Genomic DNA, 23,101 nt, shown 5'->3' with positions numbered 1-23,101 from the left:
ACAATAGTCACTGTTATAGTTTAGGAAACAGTATGGTTGCAAAGTTATGTAAGACTAATACTGTGGGACACACCTGCACAGATGAACATAGCATTGTAGAAACATTAGAGCAAGGGTGGGGAATGTGACCAGTGGATCAGATCCCCACCCCTCACCCATTGTTGGCAGGCCATTTTGACAGGTGAGTGGGACCCAGCCACCTGACATACTATGCTACAAAGGAAAAGCCAAGCCAAGCCAAACGCATGGGGATTTGAACTTCCCGCCAATCCATGCAGATTTCAGGATCCACTTTCTACAGGGGGAGCTGATCAGAGGTAGCCTGCACTCAGGGCCTATTAGACGTCAAGCTCTGCATTCTACTAGGATTGGTTGCACTCATGAATTCAGCAGGCTCCCTACAGATCCCTACTGGCTTGCTCTCATTTGCAGCCAACTGATTGGTGGCGGCAGCAAGCCTCTCTTGCCAGTGCCCAAGGGGGAATGTGCTTTAAGACACCTCCTCTGCTTGCTCCTCACCTGATATTACATATCATGTCAGGTGTGCAGAAGGCGGATGTGGTTGGGGGGGGGGGACAACCTCATGGGCCAAACTAGGACCCATGAAAGGGCTAATTAGGTGGGTTCCAGTTTCCCCATGACCGTATTAGGGTGCTATAGTTAGGGGTTTAAACATTTAGGTGCTCTGTGTGAGATTCATGGAATTTGCTTTATTGTTTTTGTAACTGATGCCAAACAGACTTAAATTTACCCCCACACTGCCAAAGTTTAGTGCTGAGGGCAAATGTGCAATTGATTCTTAAGACTGTGGGTTTCTAAAATTAGATTTGAAGTGAAATGGACTTAACGACATAAAAATGACCAAGAAAAGTGAAAGTGTAATACATTACTATACATAATGAAAACAATCTAAACCTTAATTGTGTAATTAAAGCCATTCTTCTGGCAACAAACAGATAATTATCTTTTAATGACCTCATAAATCTAGCCTAATTAAACAGCTTTTAATATCTCATTTGAATTTATAGAGCCCATTATAGAAAGTTTTATTTTGCATTGTTGTCCCAGGGAGATGATTGAATTTTTCCCCCCAAAGAAAGTATAACACTATTTTAGCTACTGCCTGAATTTAGCATTAGCTGCACGGCAGCAATTATATGCTTCAGATGAGAGGTAGCTGCTACTGGATCAAGTTATCAGGGATGTAACACCACATCTGTAGATGTGGAACTCGTTGCAACATGGTGTAGTAGCAGCTGTTAACTGACATGGCTTTGATATAAAACACTTAGCATACTTATCTATGGACTTCGCTGCTCGTTTGATGGGTTCAAATAATTTAGTTCACAGAAATTTCTCTTTCCCCCTCCCCACAAGGATGATGGAAAAGTCATTGTATAACGTAGAAAGTATGATGAGGACAGTTCTCATATGATCCAACTTGCATTATTTTAAAATGTGAAAAATATTAATAGAGAAGTACGTGATTTATTTATTTACTTCCTAAAATTTAGACACTGCTTGATTGAAACAACAACAACTCTCAAAGCGGAGGAGAGTAGAAGGAAGAACATGAGAACCCAAGGTTCATTTGTGCTCATTACATAAAACTAAACCACTAAGTCCAAAATGTGCCATTAAAACAAACCATGGCTTATCTAAACAAACCGTGGTTTCACATTATGCCTGAACCCAGCCACTGTCTGGAAGTTATGTGGCACCCTATAAGAATCTTCAAGAAAGTTTGCACAAATCTGCCTTTCAATATAATATAGAATGAAGTTAGCCATTACTATTTCTCTGTTAGAATGTAACTACATTAAGGCTTCTAAAATGTTTACCTGCGTGTAGAAAAATATAGCTATTTTATTTTATAGAGACTACTTTAGAATTTGTAGCACCACTAGGTGATAGTGTAATAATAGGCAACAGTGGAAAACATCAGCAGGGGCATATAATGGTAGCATCTGATGTGCTCCAAATCGGGTAGGTGGTTAGAATAACGTGATTAATGCAAGCTAAGAAAATGAAACTGGCAACACTATTCTGAAGCAGACCTGCTGGGAAGTGATATTCGTGTCAATAAAGTTATAGGAAAAGTACATTACTCAATATTAATATGGATAGATTTTTGCCACCTCTGTGTTTGCTCTATAGGGGAGTTCAAATTAAGATGTGGGGCATAAATTTCAACTTCCATTTCCAAAAAATAAATAAATGTCAGAGGAGAAGGAACTGCGTCCAGTTAAAGAACGCTATTGACATTGACCCACTGACTTTTGTGCAATCAGATTTATTTGGCTTAAAATTCGTCTTCTTTTGCTGTGGTAAACTGGGTGCAGTGAGTAAATAGTGCAAGCATATGACTACGAACCACGCTGTGAACAAGTAAATCAATCAAAGCAGAAGCTTCTCACATAGGTCATCAACAGAGTCAAATCATTGCCTTCTGTTTATTTTGACCATTAATATCCTACATTACAGGGACACAGGTGGTGCTGTGAGTTAAACCACAGAGCCCAGAGCTTGCCGATCAGAAGGTCGGTGGTTCGAATCCCCATGACGGGGTGAGCTCCCGTTTCTCAGTCCCTGCTCCTGCCAACCTAGCAGTTCAAAAGCACGAAGTGCAAGTAGATAAGTAGGTACCGCTCCAGCGGGAAGGTAAATGGCATTTCCGTGCACTGCTCTGGTTCACCAGAAGCGGCTTAGTCATGCTGGCCACATGACCCAGAAGCTGTACACTGGCTCCCTCGGCCAATCAAGAGAGATGAGCGCCACAACCCCAGAGTCGTCCGCGACTGGACCTAATGGTCAGGGGTCCCTACACTACAGCCCCAGATCTCTAGCCCGCTAACAATAAAAATAACTTTAAATCACACAACTCATTCAGCAACACTAAAATAAAAAAAATACAATTTAAACAACTATTAAAACAATTGTAAGTGACAACAGCATTGTTATCCAAGTCAGGTTTTAACCTGGCATCTAAGATTCAGCAGTGTGAGCATCCATTTGATTTCAAAGGGAAGGAAGTTCCAAAATTGGACTGCCAGCAGGGAGAAGGTTTGTCCTTGCATCCCGGCCAAATGGAGGGATTCTCAAGAGACTTCCCTTGATCAAGTGTAACTTCCAGACAGGAACATGTCCAGGTAAACCTAAGGTGAGACTGGAGTCAGAAGGAGGCTGTTGCCCCACTGGCTGCTACTCAGCATGCTCATATATATGGGACATGTGTTTTAAAACTAGTTATTATTCTTACAGAGATGTTGAAATATCATGCTATGTACATTTTAAATTACTTACCCCTGTTCTCTGAACTTCCAAAAAAATTGCTTTCTGAAATGATTTCTCCCATACTGCCAGGTCACTCCCCATTTCCACATTGAAATAGTGGCTCTTGCCATGTCCAACCACAACACTGAAACAATACGGCCTCTGGTCTTCAAGCTCATAGTCTTGGTGAATACCTAGATATAGGTTTGCTTGTAGCCAGCAATCATCATTAAGCCAGAGCTGAAAGACATATTTTAGCAAGCATATTTAATCAGAAAGGAGTGCTGGAAAATGTACATACTTGCTCTTTGTTCTTGTTAATGTGATTCCCTCTATCAAGGAACATAACCTGCTGAATGTGAGCATTCCAGTTTGAGAATTAAAGTTATGCAGAAAAAGGAGGAGCTGTAGTTTCATTGTGATGTTGAGCATCAATAACCAGGAGCAAAGCAGTATGAATATATATGTTTTATATTTATTTTTCTGGGTCTCCTGGCTTTACCATTGGTGAACCAGGGAAAACCAATTTATTTATTTTTTTATAATCATATTTATTGAAATTTCCAATAATAACAGGATAGAAAAAATAGAAAAGATAAAGAAAAGAAAGAAAAAGAAAGACCAATTTTAAACCCTTATTTTCATAACCTTCTTTCTGGGACTCCCTCCTTCCCCTCCCGACTGTATTCCCCTTTCCCTACGTTGGTTCCACAAGTTCTCATTCCCAATTTAAACCTAATATGTTGTACCTATTTAGCCAATTTAAATTACAATCTTAACATCACTCCTCATCTTTAACAAAATAGAACAAAGATTTTTCCCCCAAGATCTGCCCCGTTTCCTTCCACGAATTCCCCCTTTTCCCCCCAAAACATGTTAAATCAAAATACCAAAGTTATATAGAAAGATAAAAGATAGAAGATAGAAGAAGATTCCAAAAGTTGGTTACATAGCCTTTGGATTCTAGAATTCCCCCTCCCTTCCCCGGTTTGGATTCCCCATGTCCATCAGTCTGTATGTTGTCGGCCTGGAGGTCTCAAGTCCACAGCCAAATTTTCCTCAATCCATCTTGCCGGTTTTCTTTGAATTTGCTTGTTTTGATAATGTTTAATTTCAAAAATCCAGTCTAATAGAGGCCTTTAATTTCCCTTGGTCATTGTTGCTCCTCCCATTGTTCTTTCCGTGGCGTAGTTGGTCCTTTGCTCTTTTGTTTCTTACTTTCTCAGGTTTCTGTCTTGTTCAGCTGCAAAACCATTCTTATTCTGAAATCTAGTATCTCTACAGAGGTTTGTTATTCAGGAACAAAAACTTACGTCCAGTTCCTACCTTGCTTCAATAGAAAGATTCTATTGTGTTGTCACCTCTGTAGACAAAACAATATTTCAGTTTTGCTACTTTCCCAGGAGCTAAGACCAGTACACATCCCGGAGTAGTTTTCCACATACGCCACTTGTAATGTCCCAAAGCCCCTCTAGGGGGGTTGCAGTAACTTTGTGTCCTCTAATCCAAAAGTCAAGTTGTTGTTTCTTTCCCCCCCCCGACATTTTGTATCCATATTTATATCCAATTGTAACAAAATTAACCAGCAAAATACTTGTAACAAAGTCCTCTTTGTATTCTCAAGATTTGACAGCTACTTTGACAGCTGTCAAACTCTCCATCTCTCTCCGCCAGGTTCTCCGAATCGCCCCGGTTCCCGGGGGGGGGGGTTGCCTTTTCCCTCTCACCCTCGACTTTTCTCCTCCAGCACAATTCTTGTAGTATCCCATCGTGGAATTGATATTTTTTGTCAGCAATAAACTTCTGAATCGATCTTGGTTTCTCAGTCCTTGTTTTAGCATGTTTACAATCAGGGAGGGGATTGACTTCCTTTTTAGATCCCCCCCGCTCGTGCCGAATCCGAAAAAAATTCCTTTTTTTCTCCTTTTAAACCCGGTTACCCAATTACTCACGGGTTGTTGTTAAATGTCCGAATTTCCAATGGAAGAAGCCAGCGCTCTCCGACGAATGGCATGCGGCTGCGCTCGGCAGGGGAAGCGATAGACTCACAGTACCACGCCGCTCCCCGGCACCCGATCCGTAGCCTTTAAAAAGGCTCCTTCACGAGTCGGGAGGGCGCTGACGGTACCAGCCGAGTCCCCATGTCCACGGGCTCCGTGCCCGTGGTTTTTGAGGGTCCCCGCGTCGCCGGCGCGGTAGGACCCAGCCCCTGTCGAGCAGACTCCCTCCGGAGCTCGGAGGGAGTCCGCCATTCGGCAATGGCGCCAACCCGGAAGTCTTTTTTTTGGGGGGGAACAGCGCAGAGTTCGGCCCGGGGGGGATCCGAAGGGAGCGGTTTCTGGGGTGGCGGAGGCTTGGCAGGGGGCTGAGCATCTTTAGGAATGGGGTCAGCAGGCAATGGCGCGTTGGGGGCGCTGGCCTGTCCTGGACCGAGGCCTTGGAAGTCGGCATGAGCTGGAGCTCAGTGTTCTGCCTGAACTGTGGGGGGCGGGGGCGCCCTGGTGGGGCTTGGCTGTAAGTCCGAGGCTCAGGGTGCGTGATCCTGTACTGGCAGCTGGTGCCCTTGCCGATCTGCCAGAGGCGCTTGTGCAGACCCACCTGCTTGGTGCAGCAGATCCCGAGGCAGAGGACCAAGACAAGCAAGAGCGCCGTCAGCACTAAGGCGGTCGAGGTGGCGCTGCCCCTTGACTCCATAGCAGCTGATCCGCTGTCTATGCTGCCCCCTGACCCACTGCTCAGGCAGTTCGGAGGAGCCCAGCCAGACTGACAATGGCAGTGCCCTTTGCTGTTACATACCCCATGGCTGTTGCACTGGCATGCTGGCAGCTTGAGCGAGGAGAGCTCTCGACACCATTGGTCAACACACACCTTGCCAGCCCCACAGCCTGTGCCGGGCAACACCATGGCCAGATCCAGGATGTCATCAACAGGAGTCGGGGTGTGATGTGGGCATTCGGGAGCCCTGGTTGTTCTGTTCTGTTTTCTAGCACTGGTGCTGCTGGGTTGGCACTGCAGCCGCCCACACAAGGCGTCCTTCTCTGAACACGGCAAATAGGAACCATCGGCTTGCTGACCACAGTGTCCTTCCAGGTCCCCTCTGCCATTCAAAGAGGCCACACAGGCATCCGTGACAGGTACCGAACCAGGGCCCCAAAGTTCTTGGCACTGGCTCAAGTAATTGGGGCAGACCCCGCCATAGCAGACGGCCTTCTCGTCCCCACACGGCGTCCCATCTTGCTTGTGGACGTTGGCCCGGCAATGCGGGGAGGTACCGTCGCAGTATTCGGGGAGGTCGCATTCGTTCTGGGCTTCCCGGCAGAGAAATCCTGCGCTGCGGAGCTTGCACTCGTGGCAACAGGCTCCCCCCATGGAGCACTGGGCTCTGGGCATCAGCTTGCACGAGCTCGCATTGCAACATGGGTTTGTACACTCCACCAGGAGGCCGCAATCGCACTCCTCCTTGTCCTCCACAAGGAAGTTCTCCACAAGGAAGTTCCCGCAGCGAGAATCCACCAGGCGCCCTGGATCCAATTTAAAGTATGAGATGATGATTATTTATTGAATGTTGCTCATCAACAAATATTTCCTGGATGGCTTACAAACAGACAGACAGACAGACAGATTAAAATTAACAAAGAGCAATGCAAAACAGTAAAAAAAGAACCTCATTACCACAAAAGTAGATCAAGAAAATAGAAATAGCTCATTTGGCTCAATACAGCAAATTGTTTTTGATGACAGAGATTCAGTCTACCCATAAAGTAAATCTCATTTATATTTTTACTTAGCGCAACATTCCCCGAGGAGCTTCAATAAGCTTACAACCAGTACGTAAAAGCAATATCAAACTGTTTGCTTCAACATAAGGTACAGTCACACAGCCTCACTCCTGTGTTGAAGCGAACTGGGAAACCCCATATATTGGAAGTTTAGTGTATGAATTGCAGCGTTTAGGCCAGAGTAATGCCGGGGGGGGGGGGATGTATTTCAGTCTGACTTGCTCAATGGTGATCTACCCTCAGATATCGGATATGTGGTCAAATGTTGGGGTGAACCTCAAAAATATTATATTCAAATGACAAGTAACAGCAATATTAATATGCTAAAATGCTAAATCCACACCCATGTGTGTTTTAATTAACACTGGAGCTTGCGACAAACAATACTGTCATGCTGATATATTTTAATAAAAGGTATCCCCTTTAGAGATCCTGCACACCAGGGTATGCAAATCAAACAAGCAGCGTTTTTAATTATGAGCATATAATATTAGTTTTATGCTTCACAGATTGCTTTGTTTAAGTATCTTCATAATGGCATCCCTGTGAAGCAGTAGAGGCAGGAAACATTATGATGGTAAAGTTTTGGGTTTTTTAGAATCACAGACAGAAGACCTACCAAGAGGAGGGGAGAATGAATGAATGAATGAATGAATGAATGAATTTATTACGGTCATAGACCAGAAGGAAAGAGGAGGGGAGAAATCAAACAGGATATGCCTTCTGCAAAAAAAAAGGCTAACAAGTATTTCATCAGTATGCAATAACCAAATGACTTCATATTCATATCTGATTTTGGGCTATGTATGTATGATATATCAATATATTAGTCTTATGGGCACTTTTTGCTTTTGGTTCTTCATTTATTCTTATTCACACTGAACTATTTTAATGCTACTTCCACATGGTGGTACAACTGTGAAAAAAACAGATATGGAATCATTGGACAAATGCTTATAGTTGGACAATGGCTTCTTTAGCTCCTCTTTTTGTGCATAATCCCACTTCTGCCTTGGAATTTGAAAGCAGATGATGGTTCTGTCCATGCTTGGCCCTAAGCAGAGCAAGGAGCATCAGGTGGACAGCAGGTCTGAGACCACCCAATATATGAAGGGCATTAAAGGTTATTCATTTTTAAAAAGTTTGTATCCTGAAAAGTCAGCAAGGAAAAACTTGCTTGCATAAACAACTCAAAGGAACATTTTCTGCAGAGCAAACTGCGCCTTAGAATTTGTAATAGAGAAGCTTTAATCTCTTCTGAAAATTAAGTTTACTCCAACCTAATTGATTTGCTCTAAGTTTCCTTCATTATCATTTATACTGAAGTGTCAACAGAAGAATGGCTAGACTTGTACACTGAAGCTTTTTGTGTTTCAGTTAATGTATTCATCAAGGCTGACAATTAAGTGTTCACTTATTAAAATGTCAGGAATGTAAAGGGCTGAATCGTGGGCAGCTTATTTCCAACTCTTTCCCTCCCCACCTCAAAATGAAAACGTAGCACCAGAATTTGCTGTTAAGGTGGCTTCATCTTGAAATTAACCCTACCAGAATATTAGGGAAATAAAGAAAATAAAGGGCATCAGTCCTTGGGTAAGAACTGAATGTGTCTACCTATCAAGAGCACACCTTTCCAGCCATTCAGAGTGTGTTCCTTTTCTCTAGGGCTATCAGACATTCAGGCATCGCTGTAATGTTTAATGAGGGAATGCATGCAAAATTCAAAACATGTACATTCCACCAGGATCATAAAATAGTTGATTCTTGGAGCTTATCTGGGTGACCAGTTAACTGTTCAGGCATATGTGATTTGATTGGGCTTGATGTTTTAGACCTGCATATGACTATATATATATATATATATACTGCATATAATCAGCATACTGAGGGCAACACATTCCAAAACTCCATATAATTTCGCTCAAGTATTAAAACAGCATGGGTGGTAACATTCCCCAAGCCACGCCTTCTGGAGGAAGTCATGAAGACGGGACAGGAACTAGCACAAAGCCATGCCTTAGAAGTTGCCTTCCACTGGAAGACCTTTGTTTCATCCAGCCTTGTGGTGGAAGCATCCCTCCTGGATGTCAGTCAGCCCTATTACCTGAAATTATTTTCACTTGAGATGTTAGGCAGAAAATCTTGAACCTTATGCATGCAAAATAGTCGTTATACCACTAAGCTATGCACAGGAACATCAGCTGAAAGGGGCAATCTTACTTCCCCCACCATACATTATATATGAAATAGATTGTGTTGAATAGGGATAGCCAACATGGTGCTTCCAGATGTTGTTGAACATGCACTTGAATTATTCCTGCCTGGGACTGTTGTGAGTTATACTGCAGCCATATCTGAAGAGCACCATGTTGGCTAATCGTGATATAAAAATTAGATTGGGTTTAAGAATTGTCCGCATTTGTTCAGAATGAGCCAATACCTGATCATCAAACACAAATAATGACAATAGTTCATTGTTGGGAACTAGCTTTCCAATGTAGACTAAGTTTTGGCTAACTATTTCTTATTCAAGAAAATTAATCTGAACACATTCTAATTTAATTTTTGAAAATCACAGTCTCCCATTCCAAATGTAGTCCATAACTTAACAGGAGACCTACCTTGTGTACTTTAAATAGAACCTCACAGAGGTTATAGGTTTTTTCAGCTCGTACCCAGTCTAGAGTGCTAACCTGCAATACAAAAGAAAATATATTATTAGATACATTGGGTCTAATACTTTTTGCCAAAAAAAGATATTATCCTACTATTCTATAAACTTTTAATTTTTTGTATATATTTTTTTTAATCTGGTTGTTTAGTTAATTGAAAGCTGTGTGTTCATTCTCTGGAGCAACAGACAAACATAGAATAGATACTGTTTTTATTTTTTAAAAAGCAGGAAATTTGAGAACAGTTATTCATTGTACAATGGCTATTCCTTCTGTAGCAACTCTTTTTCATGCATCACACAGATGCAGCATATCTGGGTTTTAAATATGTATAATTACATGCACCCTGCTTTCTTTTGGGAACTCAGACTTGCTTAACATGGGGCTCCCGGTTGGTTTCCCCACTGAATAGGCTGTGACTTGCTGAGATCTAACACTATGACAGTGCTATGTGCCCATAGAGTACTCTCTGGAAAATCCATAAGGGTAAAGGTAGCATATGCCTAGCAGCAAATGTGGAGGTAAATTTAAAGAGACTCATCATTGTCTTAAAACATTTTGATAAATCGAGGCATTGCAGCAATCCGTAAAACCCATATAGGCTTACAGGATCAAGCTTTTGTTTGAAAAGCAGCTTATTTCATCTGTTGGAGACACTGTGAAACAAACCTCAGGAAAACCGCTTAAGGAATTTTTTTATCCTAACACCATTTAAGTCACTGCTGAGGCCATGGAGTTAAAACATATTGTAATAGCTATTTAAAAAAACCACCACATAATAATGGTATAAATATAACTGCAAGGGCAAATACGGGACTTCCAAAGTATTTTGCTTAGCCCTCTCTGGGATTATTATTACAATGAAGCAGGTAATCAATATATTAAATTAATAATAATAAAAACTAATGAAGAGGGAGTTAACCCTCCCCAACCCCCTTCACTTTATTACTGATCTGATCTTTATTACTGATACAGGCATCACTGCTGGCTCTGACAGACAGTTGACTTCTTTAGCCAATGATGCAGTTGCACGTTGCCCCGATCACTGAGCGGTGCGAGATTCCAGGGATTCCAGGTGTGTTTCCTTTTGAAATGAGGCACAGTAAATACTGTGGTGTTTTTATGATGTACGGTTTATTTACACATATGTACAACTTGAGCTATGATGGAGGGAGTCACAGCAATAACACCCCAAAAGCGTCTTGCTTCTCCCATAGCAGCAGCCTCAGATTCAAACAGAAATAAAACATAGCTCTCAAATATTGCTTTGACTTTCTCTCCTGCTTGCTGCTTTACTTTTAGGTCACATCGCTGCAAAACTCCACCTCCAAGCTCTGGCTTTGTCTGTTGAGGGAGGGGTCCCCACCTATTTTACTATCTTGCACAGAGCCCCTTAAGCTCCCATCGGCTCACCAGGAAGCCAGCTTGGCTATTTCCCAGATTTAAAAGGCTTGATTAGCTTTTAACATGTGCTGGATTCATGCAGTAGAGGGGCCTGGCAACCCCCTTCCAAAATTCCTAGCAATACAAAAGAAAATGAAAGAAAAAGAAACAGGCACAGTTATTTGCCTTTGCACTGCTGTTATCAAGAATAATCTGCTATCCAATGAATCTGAAGGGCTATGTTTAACCCGAGTTGGGTGAAGGGAAAAGAACTTCCTTAAATCCAATTGCTTTCAATCATCTGGACTGTGGTCTGAATTGCCAGCCTTCCTATTAAGAAGTGGTTCTGTCATTCCTTTTTGCTTCACTGTTCTTTCCTTTCCTGCCATTCCTTTGCTTTGTGTAAAATGGCTTTGGCTTTTAGCTCTTGGTGCCAGAGCTGAATTGGTCACGAATGACCCCCTGCTCCCTGTCCCCATCAACAAAAGCTTAGGGTTCCTCACCATCCTTTATTATGTTTAGGATTCCTTTTATCTCTCTGATGTTCTTGCAGCCTGCCATGCTTTTTGCAGCAAAGATTGTTGGGGGTGGTACAAAGGGCACAGAGTATATTCTGAGTGTTAAAAAAACAACCCCAAAAGTATAACACTTAAAGCTATATTGAAACTGTCTGCGTATCCCAGTGTGCAAGGTTATCATTAGAACATGAGTGACATTTTATGGGCTTTCAAGCAGCAAAATGCTCACAATACAATGAGATGTTATCTAAGAGGAAATTGACAGTATTTGCAGACTTCTTCCTAAAATATGTCATACCATAAAATAGTACCCGGGCCACTGGTACATCGTAAGATCCCTAACTCCAACAGAGAGCAAGATTTTTTGACTGCGCGACTCAGAATTTGGAATTCAATCACTACAAATCTGCTCTTAATTGCTTGAAATACTTATAACAGTGGAATAATAAGTCGCAAATCAAATGATAGGCCAATGGTTTAATTTTTTTTTCTTGATACAAGCTAACCATTTGGAACGGTGGGATTCCAACAGCATATGAAAAATTAGAGAAGAGGGGTCAGACTTGAAAGGAAGGTGTAGCCATAATTTTATGGTGATAAACCTCACTCTAGTTTCCATAGGCCCTTGTCCAGTTTCCAGGCATATGGCTGCATAATGGGATACAGTTTGGCATACCCAGGATTTTACGAAGGGATTTTGATTGGCTGCGTTCCAGTGAGTGGTCAACAGCACCAATCCATAATGGTATGCCATACAGTAGTTTTGGATTTACTTTGGCATTGAAAACCTTTAGTGTAGCAGGAACATATTGGTTCCCTCTATTGGAAACAAACAAACAAACAAACAAACAAAAACAAACAAACAAACAAACAAACAAACAAACAAACAAACAGGTGATAGCCAAAGCACAGGTATCTGCCACGTTTAGTGCAAACTTGTGATGGTTTTTCCAAGCATTCTGTTGGAAGTGAATGTCTAAGTATTTAATTTTTTTGACCACTAACAAGTGGAAGAATGTAAGTTCAGTGTTATGATTGGTGCATGGAGTTATATGGCTCCTATTACTATAACTATGGACAATTAGGTTGCTGTTACAGTGGTGCCTCGCAAGACGAAAAGAATCCGTTCTGTGATTCTCTTCGTCTAGCGGTTTTTTCGTCTTGCGAAGCAAGCCCATTGAAGGATTAGCGGATTAGCGCTATTAGCGGCTTTTAGCGGCTTATCTGCTGATCGGATCAGCTGATAAGCGGCTTAGCGGCTTAGAAAAAGTGGGGGGAGGGGAAAAAACCAGCAGGAACTCGCAAGACATTGTCGTCTTGCGAAGCAAGTCCACAGGAAATTCATTTTGCGAAGCACCTCCAAAACGGAAAACTCTTTCGTCTAGCGAGTTTTCCGTCTTGCGAGGCATTCGTCTTGCGGGGCACCACTGTACTGAATCGGGGCGAATATTGCAACATGATAATAATTACCCCAGAATTAACTGAACAATGTTGTCATAACATATTATTGATATTTTATACACCTAAAAAGACAGTCATTTTCAACATTGCTGAATTCCTATTAAGCTCAGTTGTATTGTGAACATTCATCAACTTTCAACTATTCCGTCATATTATTAGATTTTTCAGTACAATAAATCATCAACAAGTTATTTACTGGATTACAGTACCTTAAGTAAAAGAAAAATCTGTAAATCTTTGATGAGAAAGAGTAGATAGGAATGAACTGGCAAAAGTCACGCCAAATGTGGAATGAAGAATGCTGATCTGTAAAAATTGTAATTGCTGACCTTAAAACTACATTAACAGTGTTACCAAAATGTCTATAAGTGCTTAGAAGAAATGGGAGTCCCTAATCTAAATGATTCTATTTACATTTATAAATCAGAACTGAAGAAAACTAAGTAATTTAAAATGGCTCTTTTCAAATAGTAATATATCTTTTTCTCCCTTTACAAAAAATAAAAATAAAAATGCTTCTTTATTTCTCCTGGTTTTTTTTTTGTGTGTAAAACTAACATTCTGTTGATGCTGCCCTGATTTCACTAAGGTCATATGTTATTATTTCTCTGGATTAATAAGGCAGTGTGTGTGTTAATGGGCAGTGAATGGAGAAAGTGGTCCTGGCTTAATCCAGTAGCGCAGGCTGTGCACACTTGTTTCGGAATTTTTTATTATTATTTATTGAATTCATATACTGCTCTATAGGGACGCGGGTGGCGCTGTGGGTTAAACCACAGAGCCTAGGACTTGCCGATCAGAAGGTCGGCGGTTCGAATCCCCGTGACGGGGTGAGCTCCCGTTGCTTGGTCCCTGCTTCTGCCAACCTAGCAGTTCGAAAGCACGTCAAGTGCAATTAGATAAATAGGTACCGCTCCGGTGGAAAGGTAAACGGTGTTTCCGTGCATTGCTTTGGTTCGCCAGAAGCGGCTTAGTCATGCTGGCCACATGACCCAGAAGCTGTACGCCGGCTCCCTCGGCCAGTAAAGCGAGATGAGCGCTACAACCCCAGAGTCGGCCACGACTGGACCTAATGGTCAGGGGTCCCTTTACCTTTATACTGCTCTATACCTGTAGGTCTCAGGGCAGTTCACAGGATAAAATCAGAATATAAAACCACAAAGTACATAATCAAAAGAAAACCAACAACAACCCACAACACATTTTTAAAAGGGCATAGGATGTCAATCAAATCAACCAAAGGCCTAGTTAATAAGGAACACTTTTGCTTGGCACCTAAAGGTATATAATGAAGGTGCCAGGTGAACCTCCCTGGGGAGAGCATTCCACAGAAGGGGAGCCACTGCAGAAAAGGTCCGTTCATCTGTTTGCACAAGAATGGGATAGAATTTAGCTTATTTAAGAAGAGTCTGCTTGCATGGACAATGTGTATTAGAAAATGACTAAAAAAGGTTCGTTGTTTTGAACCTAGAACACAAGTGCTTAAGGTTCATCAGAGAAACTACCCCTATTCATATTGTCCAAATGAGATACTGTTTAATAACCTTGGCTACGTTGGAGAACCAAGTTTCTTCACTGTGTTATAGGTGTCTGCTCACTGAACTTGAGTCTAGGTGCTTCTTTTGCCTGGTAAAGGAAAGCCTAGTACAGAACTCAGTGCATAGGGCAAATGAAGACCATTTCCTGCCAAACGTCTCCATCATCATGGAGGAGGAAGCGGATCCACTTGTTATTCCTCAGTGTGGGAACTCCTGAGAGTGTAAGCAACCTATCTTGAACTGCTTCCAGTCTAATCAAGCCTCACCGTACACCTATTGATTGGCTTCTCAGAACTCCAAGAGGAAAGGACATTGTACGTGAAGTCCTGTAGCCACTGCAAAAATGCAATGAGCAGACAGTCACTGAACCTGACTCCTTTGTGTTAAAAGAAAGACAATTAACCTTAGCTTACCGTACTAGTCACTCCATAAGACGCACCTGACCATAAGACTTTAGAAGGGGAATGCAAGAAAAAAATATTCTTTAAAGGGAGCGCTGAGCAGAGCCTGTATGCATCCCAGGCTCTGCTCAGCGCTCCCTTTCACGAGCCGCGTGGAGCGTGTGTGTGGCGCTTGCAGGCTTTTCCCCGAGGAGGGAGAAGGGCAGCCCATCACCCTTCTCCCTCCTCGGGGAAAAGCCCCCAAGAGCCACACACACACTCCGTGCGGCTCTTTAGAGGGAGCGTGGCTCTTGCTGCCTTTTGTGGGAGGTAGGGGAAGGGATAGAGCGCGGCTAAGCCAGAAACTAGAACAGCGAGAGGAAGTGCAGCGATCCTTCTCGCTGTTCTGGCTTCTGGGATAGCTGCCCAGCCTGCATCCATAAGACATACACACATTTCCCCTTATTTTTTAGGAGGGAAAAGGTGCGTCTTATAGAGCGAAAAATACAGTAATTGTGAATGGGAAGTACCCTTTCAGATCATCCAAACCTATACTGCCCTAGCATACCAGAGTTTCCCAGTGTTTCTGAATGTCTCCATTTCCTTCTGGAGCCTGTCCTCTGGAAGAATAGAGTAAGGGTTGCACCAGGAAATGTGTTTTCCTCCAAGACACACCCAGCATTAATATTCTTGAACACGGAAAGTTGGTATACAGACTTGCCCCTCTCCCAGAATTCTTTAATTACCATCTGATTTATTTAAACATAATTAAAATGAATTAGAAGTGGGAAATGCCTAGTAATAGCTTATTGAGAATCTTTTGTGATCACATTTGTTTGCTGTTTTATTTAATACGATAGAGTCTTGAGGACAATAGTTCAAAAGACTTTGCCAGCAACAAGACAAAAACGTAATTTTCAGTCCCTAATTAGCCTCTTGAGCAACTGCAGTTACAAAATAATTGCCAAGGCCTGCACCTGTCCAATTCTTGAAAAGTTGTTTAACTCCTACAGGGGCCTGTTGGGTGCCATTTATGAAGTCTGCCATATATTAAACTACTTTCCCCAAAGGTAGCAAAAATTGTGGTATCTCTAAACTTGGCAGATTTTGTACTCCTAACACCACATATATCAGAACACCACATATATCAAAATCCCACAACATAGGCATTCAAAAAGTTTGACTGAAGGGGTACAACTATGCAGCTGAGTGAGGCTGAGTGAAATAAATAACATTTTACTTAAAATGATATAACTATTTTTAAATAAAAGTAATAGTTAGATCTAAATCTAACTAATAGTTAGATCTAAAGATAATCCTTGCAAAAAGAGGAATTAACTTAATTTCCACACTGAAAATGAGACACCTTGTGCTAGTTTTCTTGAGACAGCTTCATTGCTTGTACTCTTCTTTTAGCAAAATAATATGGGAAATTAAAGATGTACAATCTTATGTACTTGAATGGTGTCTAATGGGTTGCAGATATCTCTCTGTGTGGATTTGATGCTTGTAGGAGTACTCAGCTCTCTAGAGTCTCTGAATTTTAAAGTAATCATTGTTCCCATTAGAAAAATGCAAAGAAAAAAACAAAACACCCAACCAGTTGATCATATTCCAAACAAATATTTCCAACAATAAAAGAGCAAATTCAGCAATCTTGCTCATAGTATAGATTTCGTAGATAAAAACAAACAAAACCAACCCAACAAAGTCTATACAACCCAAGCAAATAGATTAAAGCTTTCTGATATGTCAGTTTTGCTAAAAAGGTACCATTGTGATCAAGGGATTAAGTCTTTCCTTTCTAGTGAATGTTTTTGCTGAAGTCTTCCTACAGTTCTTGAATAACAGATTAGCTTAAAAAAAACCACCTGGTTTAACCCATCTAGATTGACAGTGCTGATACACTGCTTTGTCCCTATAATTCAGCATTGATGAATGTGCTGATCTTCGCAAGAAGGGCTTTTTAGACATGTAGTTGCCAGATTTTCTATGCTGATAAGTGAATTTTTCAAGAATATATATATATATACACAGCAGAACACAATTCTATGCATGGAAAGGCATAGGAGTGAAGAGCTTTCCTCTGCACTGAAATGAGGGAGCAGAAGATGGATTTGAGGGAACAGTGTGCTGGTAACCCTGATGGGTATGAGAATGCAAGGCGGCCAAAGGTCAAGGGGAGAGAAGCACAGGAAGAGGAAGCAAACTCAAATAACTTCAGTAGAGTGCAGAGGTGGGCGGGGGGAAGAGTAGCAGCTTCAAGAGTCTAAATGAGGAGAAATGCTCCTGGAACAAGACTGGAAGGTGAGGCTCCCTTCCAGCAATAGAGATTCTGTTGGAGAAACTGGACATGGAAGAAGGGGTGAATTTTCTGCATGGGCACAAATCACCCTATGTACCGTGGTACCTCAGGTTAAGAACTTAATTCGTTCTGGAGGTCCGTTCTTAACCTGAGACACCACTTTAGCTAATGGGGCCTCCCGCTGCTGCTGCGCTGCCAAAGCACGGTTTCAGTTCTCATCCTGAAGCAAAGTTCTTAACCCGAGGTACTATTTCTGGGTTAGTGGAGTCTGTAACCTGAAGCGTCTGTAACCTGAGGTACCACTGTATAAGATAAGCCAATAGATGCAAGATCAGTGGCATCTATATAAGTGATTATGGCATGTCAGCTCATTCATCGGCCCATGAGTCGGAGTCTGTGTTATGTCTTGAATTGCTGAAGCAACAGATATATTTTCACATATAAGCTGTATGTATATACCAACATGTGGAACTGTATTACTGAAGCCTTATCTTCTGCAGCAATAAACTATTTTTGGACCTTAAGCTGCCTCTGTGTAGTGACTGGAACTGGGGGCAACTTCTGCTGTATCTCACATCAGATTCCCAACAGATTCCACAATATATAGCATTAGGTGCAGGCACACCTATCTATGAGGATTCTGCAAGATCCCTCCTATTTTGGGTGGTTGGGAGCTTGATATGAGGATGCTGGTTGCTAATTTTTCTCTACTGAAATAGTAAGGATGGTGTTTTAACTCCTAGTACCAGATAGGTGTCCTGGTTGTTCAGTACAAGAAAAAAACCCAGACAAGGTACAGGCCTAAGACTCCCAATAATCTTGGGTCCATGGGGTTAAAATCACATGTATTTGGGGGCCTAATGTCTACTGCATCCTCAAGTAATCATCCAGCAGAGCTTTTCTGATCATCTGCTGGTAAGGATGGGACTCTTTAGGCAACAGAGGCCTTCTGACTCTTTGGCCCATCATTTTGTGAAAATTCATGTAATTTTGAAAACTACATTGTTTAGACAGGCAATATGAATTTTCGCTATTTTAACCAATCAGCATTTAATGATGTTTTATTGATGTTTTTTACGGATGCTTTATGCTGATTTCATTCTTATATGCTGTACTGACACATTTTTATGAAAGTGTGGATTATATAAATATGTAAACAAGTAAATTAAACCCCACATTTTCCATCTGGCAAAAGACGGGGGTCGGTACAGTACTTTCTGAAGTGTTTTTGTCTCTCCTTTTTCAAGGGGGGGTCTGATTATCACAGGGAAAAGCCATATAGCTATTTTCCATTTTCCCAGCCCACAAAATGGGGGCTGAACAAAATGTGGCTCACAGTTTAGACCTGACATTCATGGTAGTTTCTCAGTCATACAGTTGTCTGTTTCATTTTTAGGGGGTGTTTTGAGTGTGTCCATGTGTCCAAAGTGGAGTTTGGGCCTATGCCCCAAAAATGTCACCCCCACACTTTCCATTGCCTAGCACATCAGTGGTGTCTGGGGGGGGGGGAATGGACCCTTAGATAGTCATCGTAAGCATACGTAAATCTTTGGATCAGCGGCTTAATATTATTGACCTGAACTAAGCAATGCACAAGGTTTTGCATGACTAAAGGCAACCCCATCGTCTTATGGAATGCCAAGTAACTAGTTTTTGAATCAAAATGAACAGTGCAACAAAACCTTATTTAAAAGCACACCTCCTGCTGAGGTGCTTGTGGTTTTTATAGCAAAAAAGAATTATGAGTAAAACAAAACCTTTAAAATGTATCTTAATGCAAGTATTCTAATCAAAATGACAAATTTGTTTGTGACTCAGCAATTCATTATTATGGCAAATAGGGTAGCAGTGCATAAACAACTTTGTCTCCTTCTAATAAAATTAGAAATATTATTTTGTAAGGTTGAAGATATGAGTGTAGCTGTATTAGAGGCTTTATTAGAAGAACTGAGGTTGAACACATGAAACTTACAAAAATGATGGTTCAAAAAAGGGATGTGCATTGTGGAAACTCACAAACTTTCTATTTAGTCACAAACCAAGCTATTTTAATAGTTTTCACAACCAGTGTTGTATGCTTGGAATGCCAGTGTTTGGAAACTTCATGAAATCGATGGTTTAAGTAAGCCTTTCATCTTGACTGAAAACAGTTGTTAACTGTCTGGTTTTAAATCAAGCTGCTCCAATACAATTCTGAACATGTTCATCGGAATATGTGCATGTAATATAACAATGCAAAAGCAAAGTTGGCCTTCCAAAGTTTTTGGAAAATTCCTACAGCACCTGTTTTTTTAGTTCTGCGAGCTGTTAGGATTGGGTCACAATCCTGTTTTTGTCCTCTACATTGATCTGTGTGTCTGTATGCACTGATAAAGAGAAATGACTATGAAGGTGCAAACCCACATAGTGTGTAATTGTGTTCAAGAGGTCAAATTTCTTCCATCGCTGTTTGAACTCTGTCAGTTATATGCTATGAAAGGGAGGCACATGGCTTGCTATATTTTACCTTTTGTTGTCAATGAGTATAACTGTTCACTGGTAGCTCTTGTCTCACTCACCCATAGATGCTTGGCAATCAAAGGGTATGACTTGAATTACCCAGTTTCTCCTAAGAATTCTCTGTTCAATGTTCTCCTTTAAACGTCTCGACTTACTAGCTGTGGAACATGGCATTCTGTTTGCCCTCCGATAACACATGCTGAGAAGGGAAGCCAGGCTTCTGTTTGCTCCCCCTCTCACTAGGGAAGGGTAAGAAAGGACTTGAAAGTTTCAAAACGCTTAGGGCGCTTCCTTCTCTCTTTACCAAACTGTTACATGGAAACGTTAAAAAGTAGGGACATAAGAACAGTCTCCTGGATGAGACAAATGGCCCGTCTTGTCCATCATCCTGATCTCACCGACCAGAGGCCTACAAGAAGAACCCAACAAGGACAGGAGCACAAGAGAAATCTCTGTACTTTCCAGCACCTGCTATTTAGAAGCGTTACTGCCTCTGACCTACTGGATCCAGGCCAGAGGCCCATCTAGTCTAATGTCCTGTTGTCACAATGGCCAACCAGATGCCGCTGGGAAGCCCATAAGCAGGGTCCTGAGTCCAGCATAGCAGCACATCCAAGTGTCAAGCACCACATTTTTTGCTCTATAAGACGCACCCGACCATAAGACGCACCTAGCTTTAGAGGGGGAGAACAAGAAAAAAAATATTCTCTCCCTCTCTGCGCAGGGCCCCTTCAGCGAAGCGGCAGGAGAAACAGAGCCCTTTCCATTTCTCCCCCCACTTTGCTGAAGGGGCGCTGCGCAGAGAGGGAGAGCTGCACAGTGCCTCTCCAGCGAAGCGAAGCCAGGAGAGCAAGAGGGATCGGTGCGCACTGACCGGAGGCTTCACATTGCTTTCGCTGAAGCCATGGAGCCTGCATTTGCTCCATAAGACGCACACACATTTCCCCTTACTTTTTAGGAGGGGAAAAGTGCGTCTTATAGAGCAAAAAATACGGTAACTACTACCCACTTGCTAATATTCTGTTCTTGGAACAGCATGGTGAAGGATCAACTCTCAATGCCTATGAATAAACAAATGCATTTTGTCTCTATAATAATAGTCGGTCAAATGTCCTTGGAAGCTCTTAAGTGGAGATGGGTGCCCACTGTCCTTTGCTGCCCAACCACAAAGTTCAGACAGACACATATTTGGAAGCTCTTCACAGGAAAGAAAATGAAGATGGTAGTGTTGTCTAATAACATGAAATGCAACTCCTCACCCACAATAATACAGCAAGCAGACTTAACATGGACACTGGTACCAGAGCCTGCAATAAACCCAGATGCCAACTTTGCTGCCCCATACACCCAGACAACACCATCACTGGACCCAACAACACCAAACATACCATCTCAGGCCTATTTAATTGCTCATCTTCTAACATTGTGTATGCCATCAAATGCCAGCAGTGCCCTTCAGCTCTCTATATTGGACAAACAGGCCAAACCCTACGCCAAAGGATAAATGGACATAAATCTGACATCAGGAATCACAAGACAGAGAAGCCAGTAGGAGAACACTTCAATCTCCCAGGACATTCAATACAGGATCTCAAAGCAGCTGTCTTATATCAAAAGTATTTCAGAAACAGACTTGAAAGAGAAGTTGCTGAATTACAACTTATCACTAAGCTGAAAACTATGGAGAAACCTGGTCTTAATAGGGATATTGGATATGCTAATCATCTGCATACAGCCCAAAGCTTGTAATTGCAATATGGTAGTTTGTACCAGTCAAATAAACTTATTCTACCATACTCATTTTTAGTGTTCACAGTCTATTCACATTTAGGAAGTGATTAACAACAACTTCAAATTAGCAATGCTAATTAGTGATAATGACAATGTTGCTTTTTGTGATGGGCACACCTTTTTATAAGGAGCCAAAGGAACTGCCAACACGTTTTGACAGTCAACATCTTGCACTTAAAAACACAAGATTGGCAAATTGTGTGAAAATTCGACCTCCTGACACCACAACACACTGACTTTCAAATTCCAAGTTTCAAAATATCAACTATTAGATTAAGAATAAAGCATGCAGGTTACATAAATATGTGCAAAATAGGCATGTTGTTATAAATTATTGCTTTGCATAATTCCTTATTTTCCTTAACTAACAAAACTGGGTTTTTCAAGCAAAGGATTTGGCACTGTTTGTAAGACAATCTTGTTACCAGGATTTTTTAAAAAAGAAGCGGGTGGAAATTCCACGTGTCATTTTTCTCCTTCAGCGTCATATTATATTGTTGTATCTAAATACTTCCCTATCCTTTATGTTAAGTAAAGAAATCAGTATCTTGCGCCAGATCCCACACCACTAAATTGTTTGCCATTCCATCTCCATGCATCATCTTAGTGTTTCTGTGTGTGTGTGTGTGTGTGTGTGTGTGTGTGTGTGTGTGCCTAAAGCATGAAGTAGGGAACCTGTAGCCTTCTGGTTGTCAAAAGTGGCTGTAACTAAAAATGCAGGACTGCATTCTAAATATGGTGGCGAAAGAAAATTTTGTCCAAGAGACTCTGGTTTCAGGATGGGTTCTAGATAGATTTTGAATGAGCGCCAAGGCTTGTGACCTTTTTCTCCAGAGATGTGGATTGTAGAGGAAAAGGGTCAAAAAGCCCTACTGCTCATTCAGTCACCATGCAATTGTACTCCTGCTCCTAATATCTCATGCTATCACATCTACCACAAACCCTGCTACAATTATAATGTATTAGTTAGCTAGTGATGCTTTAGGTACCTGCATCAGGCCACCTGGGCCTCAACTTTGGCCCAAAAAGCAAAGAAAGCCCTGATGACATTATTAAAGCCCTGAATAAGTCCTGCTCCCAGTGATCTCCATGTTTTATGCATGGGAGAGAAAGATTAACAGTGTCTGAAAGAGTTGTTGTGAACATCCTTTTGTAAATTCCACTGTGCTTCATTATTAAATAGGAAGGGTCATTTTCTGTTCCAACAAAAAGAATTTCAATAACAATCACATGCGAAAAGGTTGCTTACCGGTGGCGTGCTGAATATGTAGAATGACGAACCCTTCAATGCCAGGAACTTGAATTTATAGAGCTGAGGGGAATCTGCGCCCTGGAGCCTCTCATTCACCCACCCCATATGAATGACCTGCAGAATAAAATCTTTGAAAATGAATTTCAACTCAGTCTACCAGAAGTTATATATTACATAATCCTGCTGACCATCACTTCTAGAAGAAGAAAGCACAATCTCTTTGTCCTGGACACACCAATGCTCTAAGGTC

General features: G+C 41.7%; 2 protein-coding genes across 5 annotated transcripts in view; both read right to left on the bottom strand.

Annotated features, from left to right (window-relative positions):
- Positions 1 to 23,101, bottom strand: part of SNTG2 (syntrophin gamma 2) — a 218,520-nt gene that overhangs the window by 13,611 nt on the left and 181,808 nt on the right. For 3 of the 4 annotated variants that reach the window (XM_081189125.1, XM_081189126.1, XM_081189128.1), the window contains exons 12-14: positions 22,849 to 22,965; positions 9,674 to 9,745; positions 3,304 to 3,513 (exon numbers count right to left, since the gene is read on the bottom strand). In XM_081189125.1, coding sequence (XP_081045251.1) covers positions 3,304 to 3,513; positions 9,674 to 9,745; positions 22,849 to 22,965 — 399 coding nt within the window. The remainder of the gene's footprint in view (positions 1 to 3,303; positions 3,514 to 9,673; positions 9,746 to 22,848; positions 22,966 to 23,101) is intronic. The other variant, XM_081189127.1, reaches the window with a different exon arrangement.
- Positions 3,545 to 8,098, bottom strand: LOC308583288 (disintegrin and metalloproteinase domain-containing protein 19-like; the record flags this gene model as incomplete). Its single annotated transcript, XM_081187104.1, has 4 exons — positions 3,545 to 3,622; positions 5,543 to 5,638; positions 5,710 to 6,794; positions 7,951 to 8,098. 4 exons carry the CDS (start codon positions 8,096 to 8,098, stop codon positions 3,545 to 3,547), a joined length of 1,407 nt encoding a protein of 468 aa, XP_081043230.1.

This window comes from Podarcis bocagei (genome assembly GCF_964188305.1).
Source record: "Podarcis bocagei genome assembly, chromosome: 3".
Lineage (NCBI taxonomy): Eukaryota > Metazoa > Chordata > Lepidosauria > Squamata > Lacertidae > Podarcis > Podarcis bocagei.
The sequence above is the reverse complement of the archived record's forward strand: the minus strand, read 5'-3'. Positions and strand labels throughout refer to the sequence as shown.